General features: G+C 39.9%; 1 protein-coding gene across 4 annotated transcripts in view; it reads right to left on the bottom strand.

The window, feature by feature from the left end:
* STRN (striatin) overlaps positions 1-19,806 on the bottom strand; it is a 72,188-nt gene extending 52,382 nt beyond the window's left edge. For 2 of the 4 annotated variants that reach the window (XM_086745607.1, XM_086745608.1), the window contains exons 1-2: positions 19,430-19,806; positions 6,313-6,416 (exon numbers count right to left, since the gene is read on the bottom strand). In XM_086745607.1, coding sequence (XP_086601733.1) covers positions 6,313-6,416; positions 19,430-19,741 — 416 coding nt within the window. In that variant the 5' untranslated portion in view covers positions 19,742-19,806. The remainder of the gene's footprint in view (positions 1-6,312; positions 6,417-19,429) is intronic. The other 2 variants (XM_086745609.1, XM_086745610.1) reach the window with 1 other exon arrangement.
* Between the last annotated feature and the right edge of the window lie 1,288 nt (positions 19,807-21,094).

Here is a 21,094-nt window from a genome sequence, read left to right as displayed (position 1 = left end):
GCTAGGTGTAAGGTGGCAAGATACAGACTACAAAAGACAAAGAAAAAAAAAACAACCCTCACATAGACCAACATGAAAAGAGACTTCACTAGCTCCCCTACTCACAAGGGAACTCTTCCACTTAAAATTTGTTTTTTTAAAAAATTAATGGGTGTGATACTTCAAAATTGTATGAGGCAAGAAGAACTAAGCTCGAATGACTGTATCAAGAACAACTGTAGATGATGTTTTCAAGTTACCTGCACCTCTTGTTGCTTCTCAGACATCTTCATTGCATTACTGTTTTCTTTAGCTTTTTCGTATTTCATCAAGAAAACTCCTTCCTTCTAAAAAAATGGTGCTGAGAAAAGCGATGCTTGGTAGTTTTTATGCTTCAATAGTGATAGTACTAGTTGCTTGCTAATCCAGCTTCATTTTAATTACAATAAACATTTAATTCTGGATGAGACTGGTAACTGCAGAGTGAAGGAATGTCTCTTAGGTGTAGCAACAAAGACAGATGAAGGAACTGACTTCCTCCTCAAAAGCTAGAGTTTTAAGCTCCAACTCAGATGAGCAGCAACCAGCAAGGAGAAAGAATGCACTTGAAACGTATTAACAGCAATAAGTGAAAGATAAACATTTTGGTAGGTACAGAAAAGAATAACTAAGAATAAAACAAAATTAAAGCCAAATGTTCAATCAAAATATTTCTTTCCTTTCCCAACTATCTGTTTCCTACATCTCACCAGAAAAGAAATGTTACTCTGGTAGAACAAATGCATTTCATTATTAACTACTGATACTTTTCCCCTCACCATCACTAATAAAAAGTAATGACTAATCATGAACTAAGAAATCCTCTACTCTGTCACTAAGCTACCTCAGCAACTTTAAACACTACATTTTGTCAAAAACTTCAAGTTTTTACACAGGTAGCAATTCAAGTGACCCTAATGTTTAATCCATTTTGATTAAACTTATCAAATATTAATATTTCACTTTAATCTGGATTAGTGACCTACTCTGTACTCTACTCAGTTCTTGCAAATAATTTCAGAGAACAGTTAGTTATGTGGCATACAGCATTTTCTTTTAGCTCATGGGTCTTATATAAAGTTCCATTACCCTGCATACATTCACTCATTTTCTTATCAAAGTTTTGTTAATAATTTTCACCTAAAGAACCAAAGTAAAATGTTTGCTAGGTTATCTGAAAGGATCATTCTTCACACCACTCCTGTTCCTCAAATCTCTTACCTGCTCTCCAAAATCCATTTTTCAAAAATTCAGCCTGCATTTTTAAAAAATTCTCAATAAGTTTATTCCAATCTGTAACACTTGTGTATGCTCATTTTTTAAATATCTTTCCCTCTCAAATCAACAGTAATATTCTTTCTTCTTATTGATATCCTCCCCCCTTATTAAAAGCATTATAAAATCAGTTCTGCAAGGTCAGATTATTAATTCTATCCACATTCTAAACTATCAGCAGCAGGGTGTTGGGTTTTTTTTAACTAGTTCCTCCTCATAATGCAGCATTTTTTAAAGCCTTTGTTATTCTTCTATACTTCAAGAGAACAACCTAGACTAAGGGACAGTGGTGTACAAGACCATGTAAACTTATTTTAAGGCCAAGTTGGACTAAGATTTAATCTTTCAAAAAATTTAACTTTGTGTATCACAGGCAGAGACCAGCAGAAACACAGATAGGCTAGAAGAACCATGTCCTAAAAAAGACAGGTAATTGAAGAGCTGACGATCCCATAAAGCAATCCTTATTTTTAATATTGCTGGGAAAGTTAAAAACAAAAAGCCATAGACCTTTGCCTGCACAAAGTGATAAAAAATCCAATGGCAAACTCAAAATGGAATTAATTAGAATCAGTTAGTATGAATTCAGGTATCTGAGCAAGACACCAGTTAGATGCGAAACAGAAACATGAATATTATGTCAGAGTACTTATCCAGAGTACTCACCTTCAGCTATAGTCAGCTTCTAAAGTTCAGAGGAATATTTTTTTTAAAAATCAATACAGATAGCTAACAGTCCATCAGGCAAATATTTTCTACACTTCCTCAGGCAGCAAATGAGATTTATTATTGAAACTTTCTTATGGTACAGTTTAAAATGTCATAGGTATGAAAGACAAACAATCTTCTTCTTTCTAAAGCATGCTAAGGGAAGGGCTGAACACAATTCAGACTCCAAGATTAGAAGGCGTAGTCTTGACCATTCAGTTACACATATTGCAACCAAAGGCTATGAAACGTCTCATAACAAACCTTAATTCTTTTCTATAAAAATTCTGAATATAGCTTATTCCATTAGCATGTTTATATTTAATCTGTTTCTACAATAACAATATCTCCTGCCCACTCATCACACTTAATTTCTCTGCTTTTTCAGAAATCACATAGTCCACTTGTTAACAGCTTTAAACTGGCCCTCTGCAGTTCACACTGAAGTCTAGTTCCCACGGCATAGCAGTGAGATACTATTATCACAAAAAACAGCAAATGTATTTTTTCCTGTAAATAAGTATAAAGAAGAATCAAAGTTTCTCCAACTTTTGTATCATCTGGTCAAAAACAAAGACAGTGGTTTTGAGGCAAGGGAAGGTGGAGGGAAACAAATCACAAAGATGAGCCTTTATGATCTGAAACTTCTTCAATTTGGATGATTTACCTTCAATTTCCAAAAACAACATCTGAATTATTAACAGTATAAGAGACAAAAAAAATTTACTTGAAAATAACTAGCTGAAGGATATAACTTTATAGAAGGTATTTTCCATCTGAAAACTAGTCTTCAAATTGTCTGCAGGAAAGCTATTTTGGGGCTGTGAAACTATGTTACAGGGTAGATACCCTCACTCAGATAAGTAGGAATATTACCACTGTTCTGGCTTTTGCACTTCATTATGCAATTCTCCTTTTTTGATTAGCAGGATTTTCCTTAAACTATGTGTCTTCTACGCAAACAGAGATATTCAACATGGCTGCTACAACACTTCAAGATTTACTTTGGGAAATGCTTTCATCCTTCTAAATTTCCTAAGACTGAGAGCAGTGAAACCTCTTCTGAATACTTCACACAGAAACAAGTTTGATCCTGATCAAAAAAGGCCACTATTTCTTGGAAATATCTGTCGCCAGACCTGAAGCATCTGATCCAGCTGTGCTGAGGGAGCCTGCCAAAACATCCGTAGAGGATCTGGGAGCTGCCGCCAAACCAAGAGACATAAACAAGAATGACTGCCAGGAACAGCACGGCAAGATATTCTACTTAGGGGAGAAGGCGCCAGCCTTACGCTGATCAGACACACCAGTGCAGAAAACAACATAAAATTAAATCAAGTGTTTCTAGAGACATGGCTCAGGAGTCCAGTTTTTTTGTTAAAATATGTTAAGACAGGAAATGAGCTAGACTAGATGAAATAGGACATGGACTTCAGAGAAACAGAGCTACAGTTCAGCTAGCTCCTGAAAATCCAAAGGAAATAATGCAATTTACTGGTGGGGGAGCAAGTATTGATAAATTAATAAAAAGTAACCCTCAACTGCGAACAGCCTCACACTGCAATCTACTGGATATTGGCAAAACTACATCAAAACTGCTGCTGAACAAATGATAGTGCTTAATTATTAACTACCTCCTCCTAAGCGCTTTGCTATTTAGTGTATTAAGACTCTTCAGGAGAAATAACTGGGCTTCCTATACACACAACAACAAGGTAATCTTACAATTACTAACATAAAGCCAGAGCACTAAACTAAATTTGTCAAAAAAACACGCTTATCTAAGTAAAACTAATTTTCTACCTTACCCACTATAAAATTACATCATTGTCATGAAAGAGAGAACAATGACCATGACTCCAAAGCTGTTTATTTATAGCAAACTTTGAAAACATTTGGTTGGTAAAAGAAATGCTGAACACCCACTATACAGAACAGCAGCTCATATAAGCATGTATCTGGGAAAACCAATGTAATTCATTTCTTGCTCATGGTTTCCTGAGAGCATTGCGAACACGGACTACTCTGGACCACAATTTCATATTCTGTTCCATTACTCATAACTTATTTCATCTACCTAAGAAAGATCTGGTGTGCTGCAAGGCCAGGGCAGAAATGAAGGAACACAGGAATGCTTCCCTACTCCCTCTCACTCGCACCATCCTTCCCCTAACTTGACCAGAAATGCTTTCCTTGTACCTTGTAGGATGTCATTTTCCAACTCTGAGATCCCAGTGGGAACAGCCAGCACACCAACTGACTACTGCCTGACCTGGCCAACAGCTGACTTGGGAAAATGCTGAGAAAGAAAGCAGTACTTCCAAGCTCAGTTATGTTGCCATTCTTTTAAGTATTATGCAAGAACACTTGCCGGGAGACACTTCCAGAAGAAATACAAGACTGATTCTTTACAAGTTGGCAAATAATACTGCTGTTTAAAACCACAAACTCTTATAAATGGCTGTCTCCAGCACACACGATTCACAAGCATCACATTTACTTTAAAAACTATTGCACACCCATACTGAAACTGTCAAACTGGACAGTATCAGCTGACTGTAGCCTACTGACTTGAGTAATTGAGTTTAATACCATACACTTCAGAAAAAATACAAGAAAATATAAAAGATACCTATGTAAAAACTGCTAATAGGAAACCACCAGATTTTTTTCCTAATCCTAACAGTGATTGTTGCATGAGGATTTAAATGTCTCAATTTAGGTGGATTTTACCGAGTGCAACTGGGGGACATTTTCACTGTAGGGAAGTTTCACTTTTTACTATTTTTTAACATCTTACAAAGCTTCTTTGGCAGCACACAGAAATGTACTTACACAGTCTAATAATTTTAGATAAATTGCTAATTTATCTGTGTTACGAACATGAAGCATTAAAGATATCCCTAAGTAATCAGGAAAAGCTCCCTCAGTTTTGAAATACAGAAATCTTCCTGAATTTATATACCTTACAGATTATCTTTAACAGCATAAGAATGTACTCCATTGTTTCTGCCTTCTTTTAAAGCAACTCTAGCCTTTATAATCATGCCTCAAATGCAAGCCTTTCCACAGCTATAAACCGCAATCTCCATTATGCATACATTTCATATTTTTCTGTGCTATTTGAAATGAGTGCCATAACAAGGCCTGGGCCAAATGGGTATCAACCTTAAGCACGCCTCTGAGAACCCCCCAAAGGGGAAGCAAGTAGACTGGAGCCCTGAGGCTACTGCTGGCCAGGAAACCGGCTGCAGCTCCATGCTGCTGAATTGGTTGCTACTGGAAAGAGCCAAACCGGATGGTGCAAGGCAAGGCCTCATGTGCTAAAGCAGCCCATATAAGATGAGCAAATCTAATTGCAATACAGTGATATACAACTATTAGTGTCCTTTTTAAATTATCTAACTGTAATATCCTATTCCTCACTTGCATATGTGGATATTTCTAATCTTATTTCTACCAATACAAACTATTTAAAAGAGATTTATTTTATTCATATTTTGCTAAAAAGAAGTGGGAATTATCTGATAGGAAAATGGTACATAAGCAACAATTGCTTCGCAGTAGTACCATACATGTACTCTTTGGTCAAGTATTTTAAAAGACGTTGTACTAATAAAAACAATTTCAAAACTGAGCTTGGTCTAAAAAAATAAATCAGTCGAATAGAAAGACTTCTGGAAACATGATAAAAAACCAATTTGTTTACCTCAAAGATTAGAATAATAGGAAAGTATATGTAAGAATAAAATGGTAAAGTAGATTGGGAACTTCTACTGAAATCCTTGTGAACAAAGAAACAGACATTTGATTAACTGGTAAATGCAAACATTTTTTCACTCCTCACACAATGAGCCTCCAAAAGATATTCCTGTAGAGTCTATCATAATGGGAAGACTAAAACTTAGCAAGATTAAAAACTAGTAATTACTAGACTGAAGACAGTTATTCAAGATTTCAGTTGTCAGAGATTATTAAACAAAGCTAGTACTTTGAACAAAAAGAGAATACACTGTAATTCTGGGATATAATCTATACAGTTAGGTGGAATTTTACCAAGGAGAAAGTATTCATTGTTGATCAGCTTTGGGTTTTATTTGCATGTTTTTGGAGCCATACTATGTTAGCCATTGTTTTTACCATAATGAGAACAATTAGACTACTAGGTTTATTTAGTATAATAATATTTGTCAATTTAACATCTGATTATATACAGAAGAAATATTTCTTGGTTTTGTCATATACAAAGGCAAAAGAAAATATCAATCTTCAGAATTTCTTTGTCATAGACTCATCACTAAAGCAGCATACCTTTCCTGTTTAAGCGCATATTCCAGCATTTTAATTCTTCGCACCAGATCTTTCTTCAGATTTTCTTGTCCCTTCCTTTCACCTTGAAGAAAGGCGATCTGGGCCTGCAAAAGGAAGTGTTCAATTTAGAATCTGTTTCCTCAAAACCATTCAGCATAGCTTTTAAATGTGTGTGTCTCCCTCAAGTTATTTTAAAATTTATTTGTACAATTCAAGAGACATTTGCTATCTTTGTTTCATAAACATTAAACACTTAGATAAAATACTGCACAGATAAGCCTTCTAAACTGCATGCTCATTACAGATCCCCTCTCCTCTCCCCCCCCCAAAAAAAAAAAAGGGAAGAAAAAGCAATTTTAGTTTATTTGACAGGTTTTATTTCCTCTCTTGGCTAAACATGCAATAGAGGATGAGTAGATAAAAAATGCATACAAAAAGCCTTCAGCAGATAAAAGCGGTTACCAACAATAAGCAGAAGAAGATGATAAACTATTTCTGCTCACTAACTGAAGTAGTATATAATTAGTGTACTGTTCTACAGATATGTTAGATACATGATACTAGTCAAAGAACTGAAGCACAGCATGTTCAGCTAAAAGAAAAATAAAATTCTGTTTGTAATACAGTGCCAACTGTTAATTATAATACTTACTAAAATAGGTTAAAGAAAGCTCTCCAGAAATATTGTAATTAAGAGAGAGAAAAAATGGAAAACAGGGAAAGGTATTTTGGGGAGGGAAATGAGGAGAGAAATGGTATAGAAGTAAATAAAAGTCAAGTGGAAAACAGACTTCCAGCACAGAATAAGTATTTAGTTGCCTGTTAAAAATCTCCTCTAAATAGATAATGATGACACATACAAGATACTCATTCCTAATCATAAAGGCAGAACTACCTGCTTTTGTACCTCATGCTCAAATCAAGTCCCTTATAAGAGGTAGGTTCTTGTGCTCTCTCAACTCCTGAATACACTCGTAGACAGAAATACCTACAGGCAGTCACCACTCCACGCCTCAGCCTCACCTGCATTACAAACTGTTGAACACAAAGACCAAGAAGCCTTTCATTTATACAAATATCCATCATGGTTCTATAAGCAGTGTTTTCTGTAGGTACTGCAGTCTGTACCAATCTCTAGGGAAAGCCTGGGAGAAATGAGCAGGAGTACCCTCTCCTCACCTGTCACAACCTTCAAGCAGTCCCCAGATATTTTAGTTAATGGAGACAGACACTTCTAAAGAATAACTTATCTGACTTCTGATTTTTACCCCAAGGTGAGGGGGGGAAAAAAAAAAAAAAAAAAAAAGGTGTTTATAAAAGCCAATTTTCTCTCACCAACTATGAAGGGTATGCACACAACAAAGTCGGTTGAATTTTGGAGATCAGGCAAGATGAATCTTACTCCAAATGGCCATTTGCTGGTGGCCAGCTATAGCAGCTGCTCTAAAATATGACACCAGCTGACATTTCTTTGCTCAAGTATAGCCAGTAAATAGCTTGACAGACACCTGAAGAATACTTAACCACCAGTCACCAACTAGAGCAGCCAGTTTATGACGAGTGAAAAACACTGGCTGCTCTCCAATGAAGTTGGTCTTCACCTTCAATGGAGGAAACGCATTTGACTGCCAAAAAACCCTCAGCTGAATCAAAAAAAAAAGGTCTCTTTTGCTCTGGCATCAAGCTTCTCCTTACTTAACACTCAAACTGAAATGAACAAAAAACCTACAATTGAATTCTAACATTTGTTTTATGCTCAGGTTTAGGGAAAGGCACAGAAGAAAGAAATGCTGGTGCTAGAGTCAGCATTTCCTACCCTGAAGAATATAATAGTGCAAGAAGCATGTCAACAAGGTCACCATCCCTCTCGGTAACAAGAGGAACACCTCAAGCACATACAACTTAGGTTGCAGTAACTGTAGAGACACATAGATCATAATACATATCACTGTGATAGCAATTTCTCTCTCCCTGCCTCCAAATAGGCCCAGCAGAAATAAATAATAATAATGTGCTTTGATGGTCAATAAGAATAGTCAAACATGATGTAAACATGCATTTAGCTGAAATGAAAAAGATCATCCAGTGCCATCAGGACACAAGTTGAAGTGATCTATGACGTGACCTGCTGTTTGCAAGTAATTTCTAGCTAAGAACCAACTGACTGAACAAGCTGGAATGAAGCATTTTTACCCGGCAGGTTGGCAAGGAACAGCCAGTAGTGGGCTGGCTCAGGCACTGCTCTACTACAAACCAGCATTACCATGCTAACAATGGACTTCCACTGGTAGCAGCCTAAAAAAAAAAAAAAAAAAGCAACTTCTCCGTAGTTTTGACAGCTTACTTTTGTTACTTTTGTAAGAAAGAGAGACATAAATGGATTTGATTAAGAAATATACAACACCACCTTAATGTGAAAATGAGCAGAGTCGCGCTTCCGATTCAGGGCAGGCCTGGCTCCATGACTTGTCTGACTGACCATTTGAGAACAGAGATTCAGAACTGTTACCAAAAGCTTCTTAAGCACATAAAACAATGCAAGTGTTCCCAACTCTACTCTCTGGAGCTGACGCATGTATGTCTTATGATTCAACGTGAAGGAAAAGGATTGTACTCTGCCTCCTTGGGGCCACTGGCAGGCTGTACATACTATACACATATTCCACAGGCAGAAAGAGCACTGCAAGAAAGAGTAATTGATTCTTTTACTGTCAGTAGAATGCCAATGCTCTTACTGATATCTTATAACCTTTCTTTCTCCTGGACTTTCCAGAAATCCTTATGTTTACTACTCAAAAAGTATGCAGCAACAACAGAGTGGAATTCATAGCCCAAGAGCCATCTCTTCAGCTCTACATAAGCTTATAGCCATGATCTTTCAGGGTTACGTTACAGATTGGTAGTTTTATTGGCAAATCAAGAAACAGTCAAGTGCACCAGAGAGCTCGAGAATAATTTTGTTTTCCTTGGACAGTGCACAGTTTCTAGCATAATTTGTTCATGCTTTTCTTCTGAGTAGCATCCTTATGTCCAATACTTGCTATTTTTGAGAAACTCTGGCTCTGAAAATGAGAATGCTTACATTTGGTAATTTTCATAATATACAAAAAGTAAGGAGAATATTCCCCCACTTTCCCACAGGATGTTAGCAATACTTATCCCTCCTTTATATAAATACTGGTGAATTACCATTAAGTCATCCTTAGTGGACAACAAAACATGTTAAATAAAATTTGAGCTTACATATATAAAGAAATTCTTAATGATAATATTCAAGTTTATTTGCAATGCACATAAGAACATCATTAAAGTAATAACTGAAATTTTATACTAACAATAATACTGTAACAGTCCATATGTCACAAGCATATTTCATTCTTTACAATGTTTGGCGATTAACTGAAAATATGCCAAAGAATCTAAATGTTCATACCATAAATGAAACAATTTGTAGTATAAATGAAAACTGAATAAATGAGTACACCGAGTTTAAGTACCTAAAATGACAAATGAGACCTAGCACTATTTTCTCAGTCTCTAGAACAAAACTGGAGATAACTCTAGGTTCACCATTTCTGAGCAAAATATTTAGCCAACGTCTAAGTGTCTGTGCAAACATTTAAAGTGTAAGAGGTCTGAGTTTAAATACGACAAAAAGTGTAACTGAATTGAATAACTAGAGTTTTTGTATAATTTGGATGTAAACTACAATTTTATCAATAGATTGAGACTGCACAGGCCATTTCCCATGCTTGCGGCTTTAGGCCAAGTCAAACCTGAAGCCTGCACTACCAGAGGGAGAAGGAGAGCAAAGGAGGATGGCTTCTGCTTTGAATGACCTACAACACTGTTCTACACTTCTGCTTTGGCTGCTCCTGAGAACCTTTGTCAAAAATTTCAAGAATTCACAAATATACCCAACAAACAGGTTCTGCGACAACTGACCTTCTAGCTAAAATGCATCAAGTTGTAAGCTAGTCATCACAAACATCTAAAACGCCTACTGGGATCACACAAAAAACTCGTACTGTTCCTTGCCTTATGGGTGGGGTGCATCATCTCCATAAAGCACCCAGCCTCGCTGGCTCCGCAGCGAGGAACCAAGGCAGTATCCGCCTCAGGTTTATTCCAGGCTAAGTGATATAAGTCACTGTATTAGAGCTCAACTGTGAAATTAAAAATCAAGAGAGTGATAAGAAGGGGGGGGAGGGGAACCCCAAAACAAAAAAAAACCTCAAACAACAACAACAAAAAAAAAACCCAGAGATTATTGGGAAGAGAGATGCCTGGAACAATCTGTTTCAGTCCAGTTTGGTTTGGTTTGTTTTTTTTTTTTCCACTTTATCTTAGTAAAGTTTTTAGTATTACCAACTGCAACAAAACTTAGACATTTCATCCACATTTGGTCTAAATTAATAGTAACGTAGCTATCTTAACTATTCCACTTCATTAATGAGATATTTTAAAAATAACAGCCATTCTTATGTTTAAAAACAAACAAACAAACAAAAAAATCTAATGAGCAACAACAATGTTGTTTCAAGAAATTCCCCAAAAGACTCTAAGGTCACACTACTGTGAAGTAGACAAAAGGGTGAGGCAATGTTTTAGGTAGCACTGAGTTAGAAACATTTTTTAAATGTTGTTGACTTCCTAACACAGGCATAGCAGCCATAACAATATAATTAAGTAAGTAAATTGCATTGTTATAAATCTGGATTTTACCAGTGTTTTAAAAAGTAAACTTCCTGGAATCAGCAACCATAACAAGAAGGATGTTAAAAAGTATATATTGTATCTGCACACCTTTTTAGGCTGACACCTTGACATTACAGAAAAGCAAGAGATTTAAAAAATATTTACCTTTAACAGAAAATGAAACAACAAAAAAAAAAAATGAAGCAATACTACGTGTACTAAACGCGTCATTTGTTTAGCACGAACTTCTATCACTTCCTGATTTTTACAGGTCTTTCAAGTTAAAAGGTGATTTTTTTTTAAATTCTCAAGATTCAAGAACTGTAAAAAACTTTCAATTTTTTTCTTTAAAACATTTATCTTAACATTTTAAAGTGAACCTCACTACAAATTTATGGGCATTTGAAGGTCAACAGGCTTCACTTGACAAAGTAGGAGCTACTAAGACACACAATTGCTTCCATAATTCAACAACAAGGTCCTCACAGGTTGAGAGAAAGAGAACAAGCAAGGGGAAAAACTGCAAGAAAAGTATTGCAAAAAGTACATAAATAGCTAAAACAACTAAATACGTATTCAGATGAATCAGCCTTGAATAGTTGTTCTAACCAGACTACCAAGATCTGCCAGAAGGATTCTGCAGGCTGCTGGGGTGCTCAGTATTTTAGATTACAGCTGGCTCACTGAAGCTCGCTTCAGCGAGTGCTGGCTCACTTACATATTTAAGTATATTTGTAAATAAGTGTAGGTATGCTCGAGGCGGGGCAAGAGGAGAAGAGATTAAAAAAAACCAGGTGCAGCGGAGGGGGGATGGGAAACATCAGTGGTCTAGTACAACTGGCAAACAATTTTTCAGGCACCATACTTAACATTGCAACACACATCCACCAGCTCTCCGTGCACAGAGCGGCTAGCAAGCTTCTGTAAGCGCCTGCAGCCATTTACAATAACACAAAACTGAAGCGGGGCCACAGGCCGAAACGAGCGGCAGGCACCGAGGCGTATTTACTTTCATCGCATTTATCAAGCGCACACTCGCAGTGGACAATACTGCCTCGTGGGACCAACCACGAGGTCCATGAGGCACAATCTACTACCAGCAAATTATTTTTGCTGGACTTCTCAGAGATGTCTTAAAACTGACATCAGAGCTAAGCCCTGAAAAAATTAAACCGTCCAAAAAGAGATCAAAGATTTAGCTTCCAGTAAAAAGACAACAGTTGAAAAATTTACTTACATTCTTCAACTCTTTGAAAAGATTGTTTGAAAAACAAACTTCTTATCAGTGAATTCAAAACCCCTAATAGATCACCCAGAAACAAAAATGATTTAGTAATTTTTTGCCAGCAATACCTTGATTACTAATTTAAGCACCTCAACCAACAGGAAGACTTCTCTTTCTGCACTTTGAGGTGTTTTACTGGGCAGATCTCTGTCCAGATTGCCAGTCTTTCTTTCATCCACTCTTCAGTGCTGCCTTTCACTGGTCTAACAACTGCAAACATCAAAATACTTGCCAAGTCAACCAAGCAACATCTATTCAGCTTATTTAATAATTCTTCATAAGTAAAAATCTTCTCTAATCCTCCAGTCATTTTTGTAGTACACTTAAATGGTGAGCATTAACTTTTTTTCCCCGCCTTTTGAGTCCCAGGAGCATGCTCCATGTAGACTGATGTAAGGACAAAAAGAGAGCAAGTTTTAAATGAGATGTAATTCTATAGGCAGCACTGCAATAACATGTCACAGAATAATTGCATATTATGAGCTGGAGTCCAAATTGCAAGTGTTCAAATGTAATTCCTTTCCATTTGCTGTGCCACAAAAGGCAGAAATGGAGCAACAACAGTCAGCACCAGGATTGACAAATAGACTTATGGTCCACATTTAAACCAAGACAATGGAAGTTCACAGGCTGAATGAATCACTTGGGGTACGGCAAGACAAGGGACAACAAATCTAGGAGACTGGTAGATTTGGCTTTGGTAACAAACAGGAGTGAACCAGACTCGACCACACGAGCATTTGCAAAGGCCATCAGCACATTCCCACTTCTTGCTCCTACAGCCACGAGCAGCTACTCCTTGTATTCAAGCATGGACCACCACCCTGAATTGACTAGAGCATCAAGTGAAACAGATACAAAAATAACTGATTTTGTTCTCACCTCCTGTGTACAAGCTTAGATATGAATATTGTGCATGCCATTTTTCTTCCAATGCTTTTGCAATCCTGCCCTATGTGACTGCCCTAAAGGGAAACAGTCCTGGCTAAGAGCAAAAAAACCCGCAGTCTTCCCACACTGTAATCTTTAATTTAACTTATTTGTCACTGGGTTATTTTCAAAATATTCAATATTAGTTAGCACAGAGTAAACTTTTTTCAAATAAAAAAATAACATCTTCTACATTAATCCATCTACAGGCCCATACAGAACAGGTCACTAGGATAAAGAGAACCTTTGTTTTCACATTTCAGAGTATTTCTATTTCTAGCGTATTGTCTGCAAAGCTTGGAAGCTGGGCACTCTGAAGTGATTCAGAAGAGCTGTTTCAAGTATCTAAGCATTTCTCAGCATTGAAAAACAAAACATAACAATTGTTCATCTATTTCTAAGTCAGTTCTTGCCACTTTTTAGCTAAGGAACTTAGAAAGGAGGACTTGACAAGGTCTGGCAGCCTTGCGAAGCCAAGTATGTGAGTAGGTTGCTGACCAATACCCATCTTTCTCGAAAACTGTGTACAGTTATCAATTGTAGTTGAGGCTTGGCATTTGTACAGCCTTACTTTTTTAGCACTAAATTAAGATGAACCAAACGTCTCTGGAGATGCAGGTGATCTTCCTTGTGGAATTTTACACAGCCTGTTCTCAAACTAGTAAATAAAGTTTTGCTGTCTACCGAAATGTTGATAAAGGCCAAGTTGTATTTGTAAATTGTTGTTCAAACAGTTGCTTACCCCTGATGCAATAAAACTGACATGAGCCAAGACCTTCAGCAGGAAAAGGAGGGCTACAGTTTGAATAGGACACAAAGAAACCGATTTAAATTATAAACATGCACTAGTAAAGACACACAGGATGTTTCACTACATGCTAATCTGACACTGAAAACCAAAGTTTTCCACCAAGAACCTAACAGTGTATTTCATTTTTCCTTAATGCAACAATGCTATAGGAAATCATGAAAATCAGGAAATCCTCCACTTTACAGTATAACTGTATGCGAAAAGTGTTTGTAAGCATTAAAGACCACTTGGAGACAAGGTAACGTCGCAAAATGCTCTGCCTGTTCATGGCAGATCAGTATTTACAGTAGCACTTTCCTAAAAGTGTTTCTTAAATGGGCCTAACTCATTTTCATTACACTTAAACTAAATACAGGTTTAACAGATTTGAGAAGAATGGGGAAAATCTCATGCTGGGAAATTCTCGGATCATTTATGCAATTTAAAAACCAAAACAACCAACTCTAAAAACTAGGTACAGACCTTAAAGGACCAGTACAAGAACACTGTACTTCTCTACAAAAGCTACGAATATCTATTATGCAGCTCTTTCATCACTCAATATTTACTCCCACTAGTCCTCCTATCTTAAACAAAATAATCCATGACAGTTTATCAATAAGTATATTGGGATTAGCTGGCAATCATGCATATAAGCAAACAGGAGAGAGAAGTATAGAAGCTTCTCTTCTTTGCTTCACATGAATTTGGCAAATAGAAAGTTTGCTAAAAAAACACTTAGCAAAAGGAAGGATATCCACTGCCACTGAGCATCATCTTTTCCAGTCAAACACACCTCACTATTGTGACCACGGCTGATTTTCTTCTGCCTTTCTTTTGATTTATCTGACGTATTTAAAACAAAAAAAAAGTTGAAAATATTGTCCTTCCAGAGCGGAGAGGAATTTAACATTAATCACTGTTTTCTTTGTAATATCCACCTCATGAGAAAAAATATTTTATCAAAGAGTTATATAGCATGTCTGCCAATTCACCTTCCACAGAGAATCTAAGAGATTCAATCCATGTCACCATATTTGAAAATCTTATACAAAACTTCAAACTGTGTTTTATCTTCTGTTTTACTGACCACACCAAATCTCTAGTTTTCTATTAACTAAATAAGTGATGTCATCAACTCACTGCTCGTTGCTTTTTCTCTGAACAATATTATCAGATTATCCCGCTATCAGAATGATTTTTAACTACAAACTTAATCCAGCAAGAGGACAGTTATCTAAAAGCCAACAAACTGTAAATATCAACTCTTTGTGAATCAAGTAACCAATGTCCTAAACCACACTATAAATAGCCACAGCCATCTGTCTGATTTGCCCCTTCTCCTCATTACTTTAACATGTCTATCTCCAAGGACACAATCTCACCACGTAGCGCGCTTGGTTTTTCCGCCTGCCTCTTGCCTCAGAAAAGCAGCAGCAAGGGGGAAGATCACCATCCGTGACCCACCCCCAGAGAGCTGACATTGCTAAATCTGACTTCCAAAACCAACCTCACACACTTATCTATTATTCCCATCACATTCCTTCTATTACAGTTGTTTGCTATCATTTAAACACATTTTACTTCATTTCATTAACTCTTTCCTTATCATTTGGGTTTTTTGTTGTTTTTTTTTCCTTTTGGCACTGGCTTACAAGGAACATCTTTAACAAAGTTGTGGAAAGACAGGCACATTGTATCCACCCATTCTCCTTAATTTCCTTGCAAACCTTTTCAAAGGAAAGTTCACCCAGGAAAAATAATGTTAACATAACCCCATCAGGTCCCTCTACTCCAAACTCGTCTACTACTCTAAAGAAACAGTTGTCAGTTAGAAGAAATGAAAACTTTAGTAGTGAAGAGGACAAGAGCTAGAAAATTCCTTAGCAGGATACGGGGTGTCTATACACACAGTTACATACAGCATAGCAGTTTGTTGCAATTTAGAACATTTGTGAAATGTGGAGAATTGCCAAAGTCTGCAAATCAGCATTTTTGCCAGAAAAATGTTTTCTCAGAAGCAAAGCTTTCTACAGCAACATATGCATTGCTTGCAAAGACAAAATTTCTAGTCAAAACAAAAGCCATACACACACACACAGAGACAAAAGCCTTCCAAGCTCATCCAGCCCAGAAGAAGCAGAGCTCAACAGCCCTGTCACTTGCTGGGACAAGGACATGCATCAGGGCTTGGCTCTGCGGGGGTCCCAGCCGCAGGGGCAGGGCCCTCATTGCTCTCTCCCAGGGGTTAATCTCCAGATGGCTAATTAAAAGGGAAATAACATCCGCAACAGAAAATCACCCCCAACCAGTCAGAAGACGTATGGTTAAGGCAAGACACCAATATGGAAGGCATTCCAAATCCTGCTTGCCTCAAGGGAAGATACGAATTTCAGTGCCCTGCATATGCATTCGATCAAACTCTCGGCTATTTTGGGATGGGCTTGTCCAGTACATAATGACAACTCTGAAATGCCTTAGAAACACAGTCCAGAAAAATGCAAAATGAAAAAAAAAAATAAAAATTGAGGTTTAAAACTTCTGCAGAACAAGAAACCCTTTCTTGTCAACTCTCACAAGTAGCTGCTAGACAAACCTAAGAAAGTGAAAATCATTCATTTCTGACAAGATATGAAAATAAATAATAATGCTGTAAAACAGTTTGTGAATACTGAAATGAGGATTAATAACGTTAGTATTTATTCTAGTGAATTACTTCACAGGGCATCATGAAAGTTTATTCTTAGGATAATTTTTCAATCTGCAGCTGTCAAAGTACTGTAAACAGAAAGCAAGCATTAAAAGTGAAATATGTAATTAGCAGATAAGTATCTAGGGGAGCCCTATATGAATCTGTTTTCATTCCAATTTGAAATACACAGCTTATTAATGATACTTGCATAGACATAAATACTGAAGTCCTCTTTTGCCCTGAATGAGGAAAATTATATAATAGAGGCAACAATAATTTTAAAAGAGTCAAGAAAAATAATTAGAAAGTCAGAGTGAACATGGATGCTTGCCAGGGAAAGCAAAATATAGACACTTGATAGGAAGAGAAATCTTGGAGAGGCAGCACTAGACCAGTAACTACGAACAGAGAGTATAGCTGCCTGGCCTGCCAGCTCACATATGTTATAAACTCAGGTGTGTGGCCCCTGAACAAGCATCACATAATGCAACAAAAAGGTACTCTGCCTGAATATCACATTTAGTTCCACACAATTAATTACATGGAAAACAAAAAGAGAGAAGAAAAATAAGTCCAGAGGGGAAGAAAAGAAAGATAGGAAATCACAGTGGGACTGACTGACAAGGTGTTTTTTTGGAGAGAGGGTACAGCTTAACTAACCAACAACTACAGAGCAGAAGCCAAGCACGGTTACACTGTAGCATAAAGTATCTGAAGTATTCAAATATCACCGCAGGTAAGAAACCAGAGATTTAAAAAGTCTGCCTCTAAGAAACAAGATGAACTGCAGCTAACCTATTTCGTATGGTGGTCTTAGTATCCCATAAATTTTATCTGCCATGCAGCCTCCCAAGAGAGCAGATAATCTAACATTTAAATTTACATTGGATGGAAGACCAGTAACGTACAATCAGGAGCACTGCATCCTTACCTCAAGAGACAAGCCACACAAACTCAAACTTCCATTATTCTGTTAAACACTTCCAAATACACAGGCCAATGAAAGGCTTCGGAAGGAGCACGGAACTGGTTTTTAATTCATGCTGCTCATCCTTCAGCTGTACATGTACAATTTCTAAAAGCCACCCTGTAGGTGCTGAACCTCTCACACAAACCTCTCACAGAGATCAAAGAACATTCAACTGCAAATGGTCACAGCAGACTTAATGCCTGATGTCTACAGAGGCAGCCAAGAATTTTGCACCTTTCTGAACATGACTCTGCAGCAGATAAATGCTGTTACAGCTCACGGCAATGCCAGCCACAGCTAATTATAACTTCATTGAGATGTTTTGGCAGGAGCTAAAGGCGCTCAAGCAAACAACTTGTAATCGGGTTATATTCCCAGTTCTGCCACTGATAATACATGACTTGGGCAAATAGTTTAAATACTCTACTTCTTTCCTTCTGTCTCAGCCACTACATTATTTAACTTTTGAGGAATACTTGGGGCAGGAGGAATGACATGTTAGCCTCTGTTGAAGGCACTATAAACATGCAAAATGTCGTTATTATTATTATTAACACACTGGCAGAATTTTTTAGGTCCTGTAAAACAGATTTTTCTTTTTTCTCCAGAGCAACTTTTGAGATCTGTATCAGCTATGAAAAAATGTCAACATATTTACAAGACAGTGGATATGACACGTGATGTTCTTATACACTGCTAAGCCAGTTACTTTCCACACAGCATTTACTGGATGTAGCAAACAGAAACATGATTCAGTTACTAACTAATTTTTCATTGAAGTTCAAATAAAAATTACTCTCTTGTCCTCATGACCACTTCCTTTACAATCTTACAAGGTAACCCTAAGCGAAGAGTGTCACATCTGCCACTCTTCTCAGAGCAGTTGTTTGTTACCATAGAAAATACAATTTAAAAGATGACTTCCTTCTTAATTAAAAAAAAAAAAACAAAACAAAACAACCAACCAACCAAAAACAGAGAAGTGGTTCACATTGCTAAACAGGGTCAAGACTCTCTTCACAAAGACAGTACTTTCAAGGAAAGACATAGAAAGAAAAGATATGAACAGGAAGCAAGAGACAAAGAAAGAAGACCCGAAAAGGAAGCCGAGCAGACACTTTTCAGTCTCAAACATGGCCAGCTGAGAACCGAACAGTGAGCCGCTGCTAACGTGGACAGTGTTAAGGCTTACAACAGAGATTTTCTTGTAAACACAGCTAAAAAGTAACGACCACTTTTCAACTGAAAACACTGTATCACCTGTCCCGTGACACCAAAGGGGCCACGGGCCTGGCCAGGGGGCCGAGGGCCCCGAGGGGCAGCGGCACAAGCAGGGCATTTTTAACACCGAGTTATGAAATCCGTGACAAATTCAGGCAACCAGCCGTGAAGGGGCACCCAGGGGGGAAAAAAAAAAAAAAAAACAAAAAAAAAACAAACCACCACCAAAAAACTCCGGAGCGGCAGCCAGAGCCGGGCCGCGGGCAGGGGCCGCTCCCCTCAGGGCCGGCCGCCATGTCACGCCCCTCGGCCCGGCGGCGGCCGCCCTCTGAGGTGGGGCCGGGAAACGGCCCGCGGCGGAGCCGAGCAGCCGCTCCCTCACAGGGAAAAAGGACAAGGAGGAAGCCAGGGCAACGGTTCGGGCGGCCGCTCCCCTCCGGCTGCGCAGGGCCGGGGGACCCCGGCCCTGCGCAGCCGGAGGGGAGCGGCCGCCCGAATAGGAAGGGGGGTTGGGGGGGGGGGGGGTGTTACCTGCAGCTCCGCCCGCTCCGCCTCCCACTCGGCGCGCTCCGCCTCGAAGCGGCCCCACTCGTGCTGCAGGAAATGCAGGATACCCGGCACGCTGTACTGAGCCCGGGACGCCGACACCGGCGCGGCGGCACCGGAGGCTGAGACTCCCCCGCCGCTGCCGCTGCCTCCTCCGGCTGCAGCCGCTGCGGCCGCTGCTGCCGCCGCCGCCTCGCCCGGCTCCAGCCCCGGCCCGCCCGCAGGCGGCGGCAGAAGCAAGGCGTTATTGTTGTTGTTGTTGCTGAAGAAAACGCCGGGTCCCGCTTGTTCGTCCATGGCTGGGCCAGGTCTGCCGCGCTCCCCGCCGCTGCCGCCCGCACCCAGCCGCGTCCCGGCAGCAGCAACAACCTGGGCGCGTCCCGCCCGCCGTCACCGCCTGACAGCCGCCCCCGCCGGCTGCTACGGCGGCCCGGACGGGACAATACCAGAGAGCAATTCGCCCCAGCCCGCCTCCTGCGGCATTCTGGGAAATGTAGTTCCGCTGGGTGGCGGGGTGGGAAGATTTCCCCAGTCGCCTTTTTCTTCTCCGCCCTGCCCTTATTTCGAGGATTGACGTTGCAGCGAGTGAGCCTTACACCCATGACGTGTCGTCCTGAGGCAGAGACCGCGGCAAGGGGCAGCTGGCAACGTACCCTGGCCCCGGTCGACGAGGCGGGGGTGAGGGAGACGGCAGGGAGCCGCCCCGGCGCCCGCCCCGCCAAGTCCTGGCGGGAGGGACAGGGCAGCAGTGAGCTGCAGCGGCGGCACAGATTAATTGTAGTGTCCACCTCCCAGCAGGATTTAAATGGCCCTGGCACACTCGCGGCCCACCCTGGGAATTTAAAAAGAGCAGGTGTCCCACAGGAGCTCCACAAACTTCGGTCAAGCTCTGCCCTCTCACCCCCGGCTTTACTGTTTCAGCCATTCTGAGCAGCGCTCAGCCTCGCAGCACCAAATGCTATAAATCCATAATGGAAAGCAAACCAGCATTTTCCAGGAAATACCACACTGCCTCTTCTGCAAGGAAAGGGAACATAAGGTCCTTTGAAATTGGAAGCAAAGCCCTGGGCTGGGCACAAGCTGTCAGCAGCACTGCCCTCTCCCACTTCTCCCAAAGACACACAAAGTTAGGCTTGCCTTCCATGCTACGTACATACTAGTACCAGAGGCTTACTGACGAGAGATGAACATACCGCTACCAACAGGCCTGTTAGCAGGGCTCAGTAGCAGCAGCACCCCATTGCTTCTGCTCGACCCCAGGCACATGTGAAAGATGGCACACGGTGGCCACCGAGGCTGCTGTGACAGCAGCGTCGCTGCGGGTGCTGAGCAGGAGCCCCGCCACCCCTCACTGCACCCCAGGCACACCCCGCTGCTTGCTCAAGCAGTGCTTCCTGTTTGCTCCTGGCTGTTCCGAAATGGTACTCGCCCGCTTCATAACCTGGCCCTCAGAGATTAGAGCTGCGACTGGCGGACAACCTCGTCACGATTTTAAAGAGGGAAAGACAACTAAGATTGCGTCGCAGAGGAGAGGGGAACAGGAGTGAAAGCACAGAGGAGGGTGCGTGTTCTGGGGGACCTCAGCAGGGAACCAGGGTACAACAACAAGGCTCACCCAGAAAGGAAGGAAACGGCAGAGAGAGAGGAAAG

The sequence above is a fragment of the Chlamydotis macqueenii genome, chromosome 3 (genome assembly GCF_036417535.1).
Source record: "Chlamydotis macqueenii isolate bChlMac1 chromosome 3, bChlMac1.mat, whole genome shotgun sequence".
Taxonomy (NCBI): Eukaryota; Metazoa; Chordata; class Aves; order Otidiformes; family Otididae; genus Chlamydotis; species Chlamydotis macqueenii.
The sequence above is the reverse complement of the archived record's forward strand: the minus strand, read 5'-3'. Positions and strand labels throughout refer to the sequence as shown.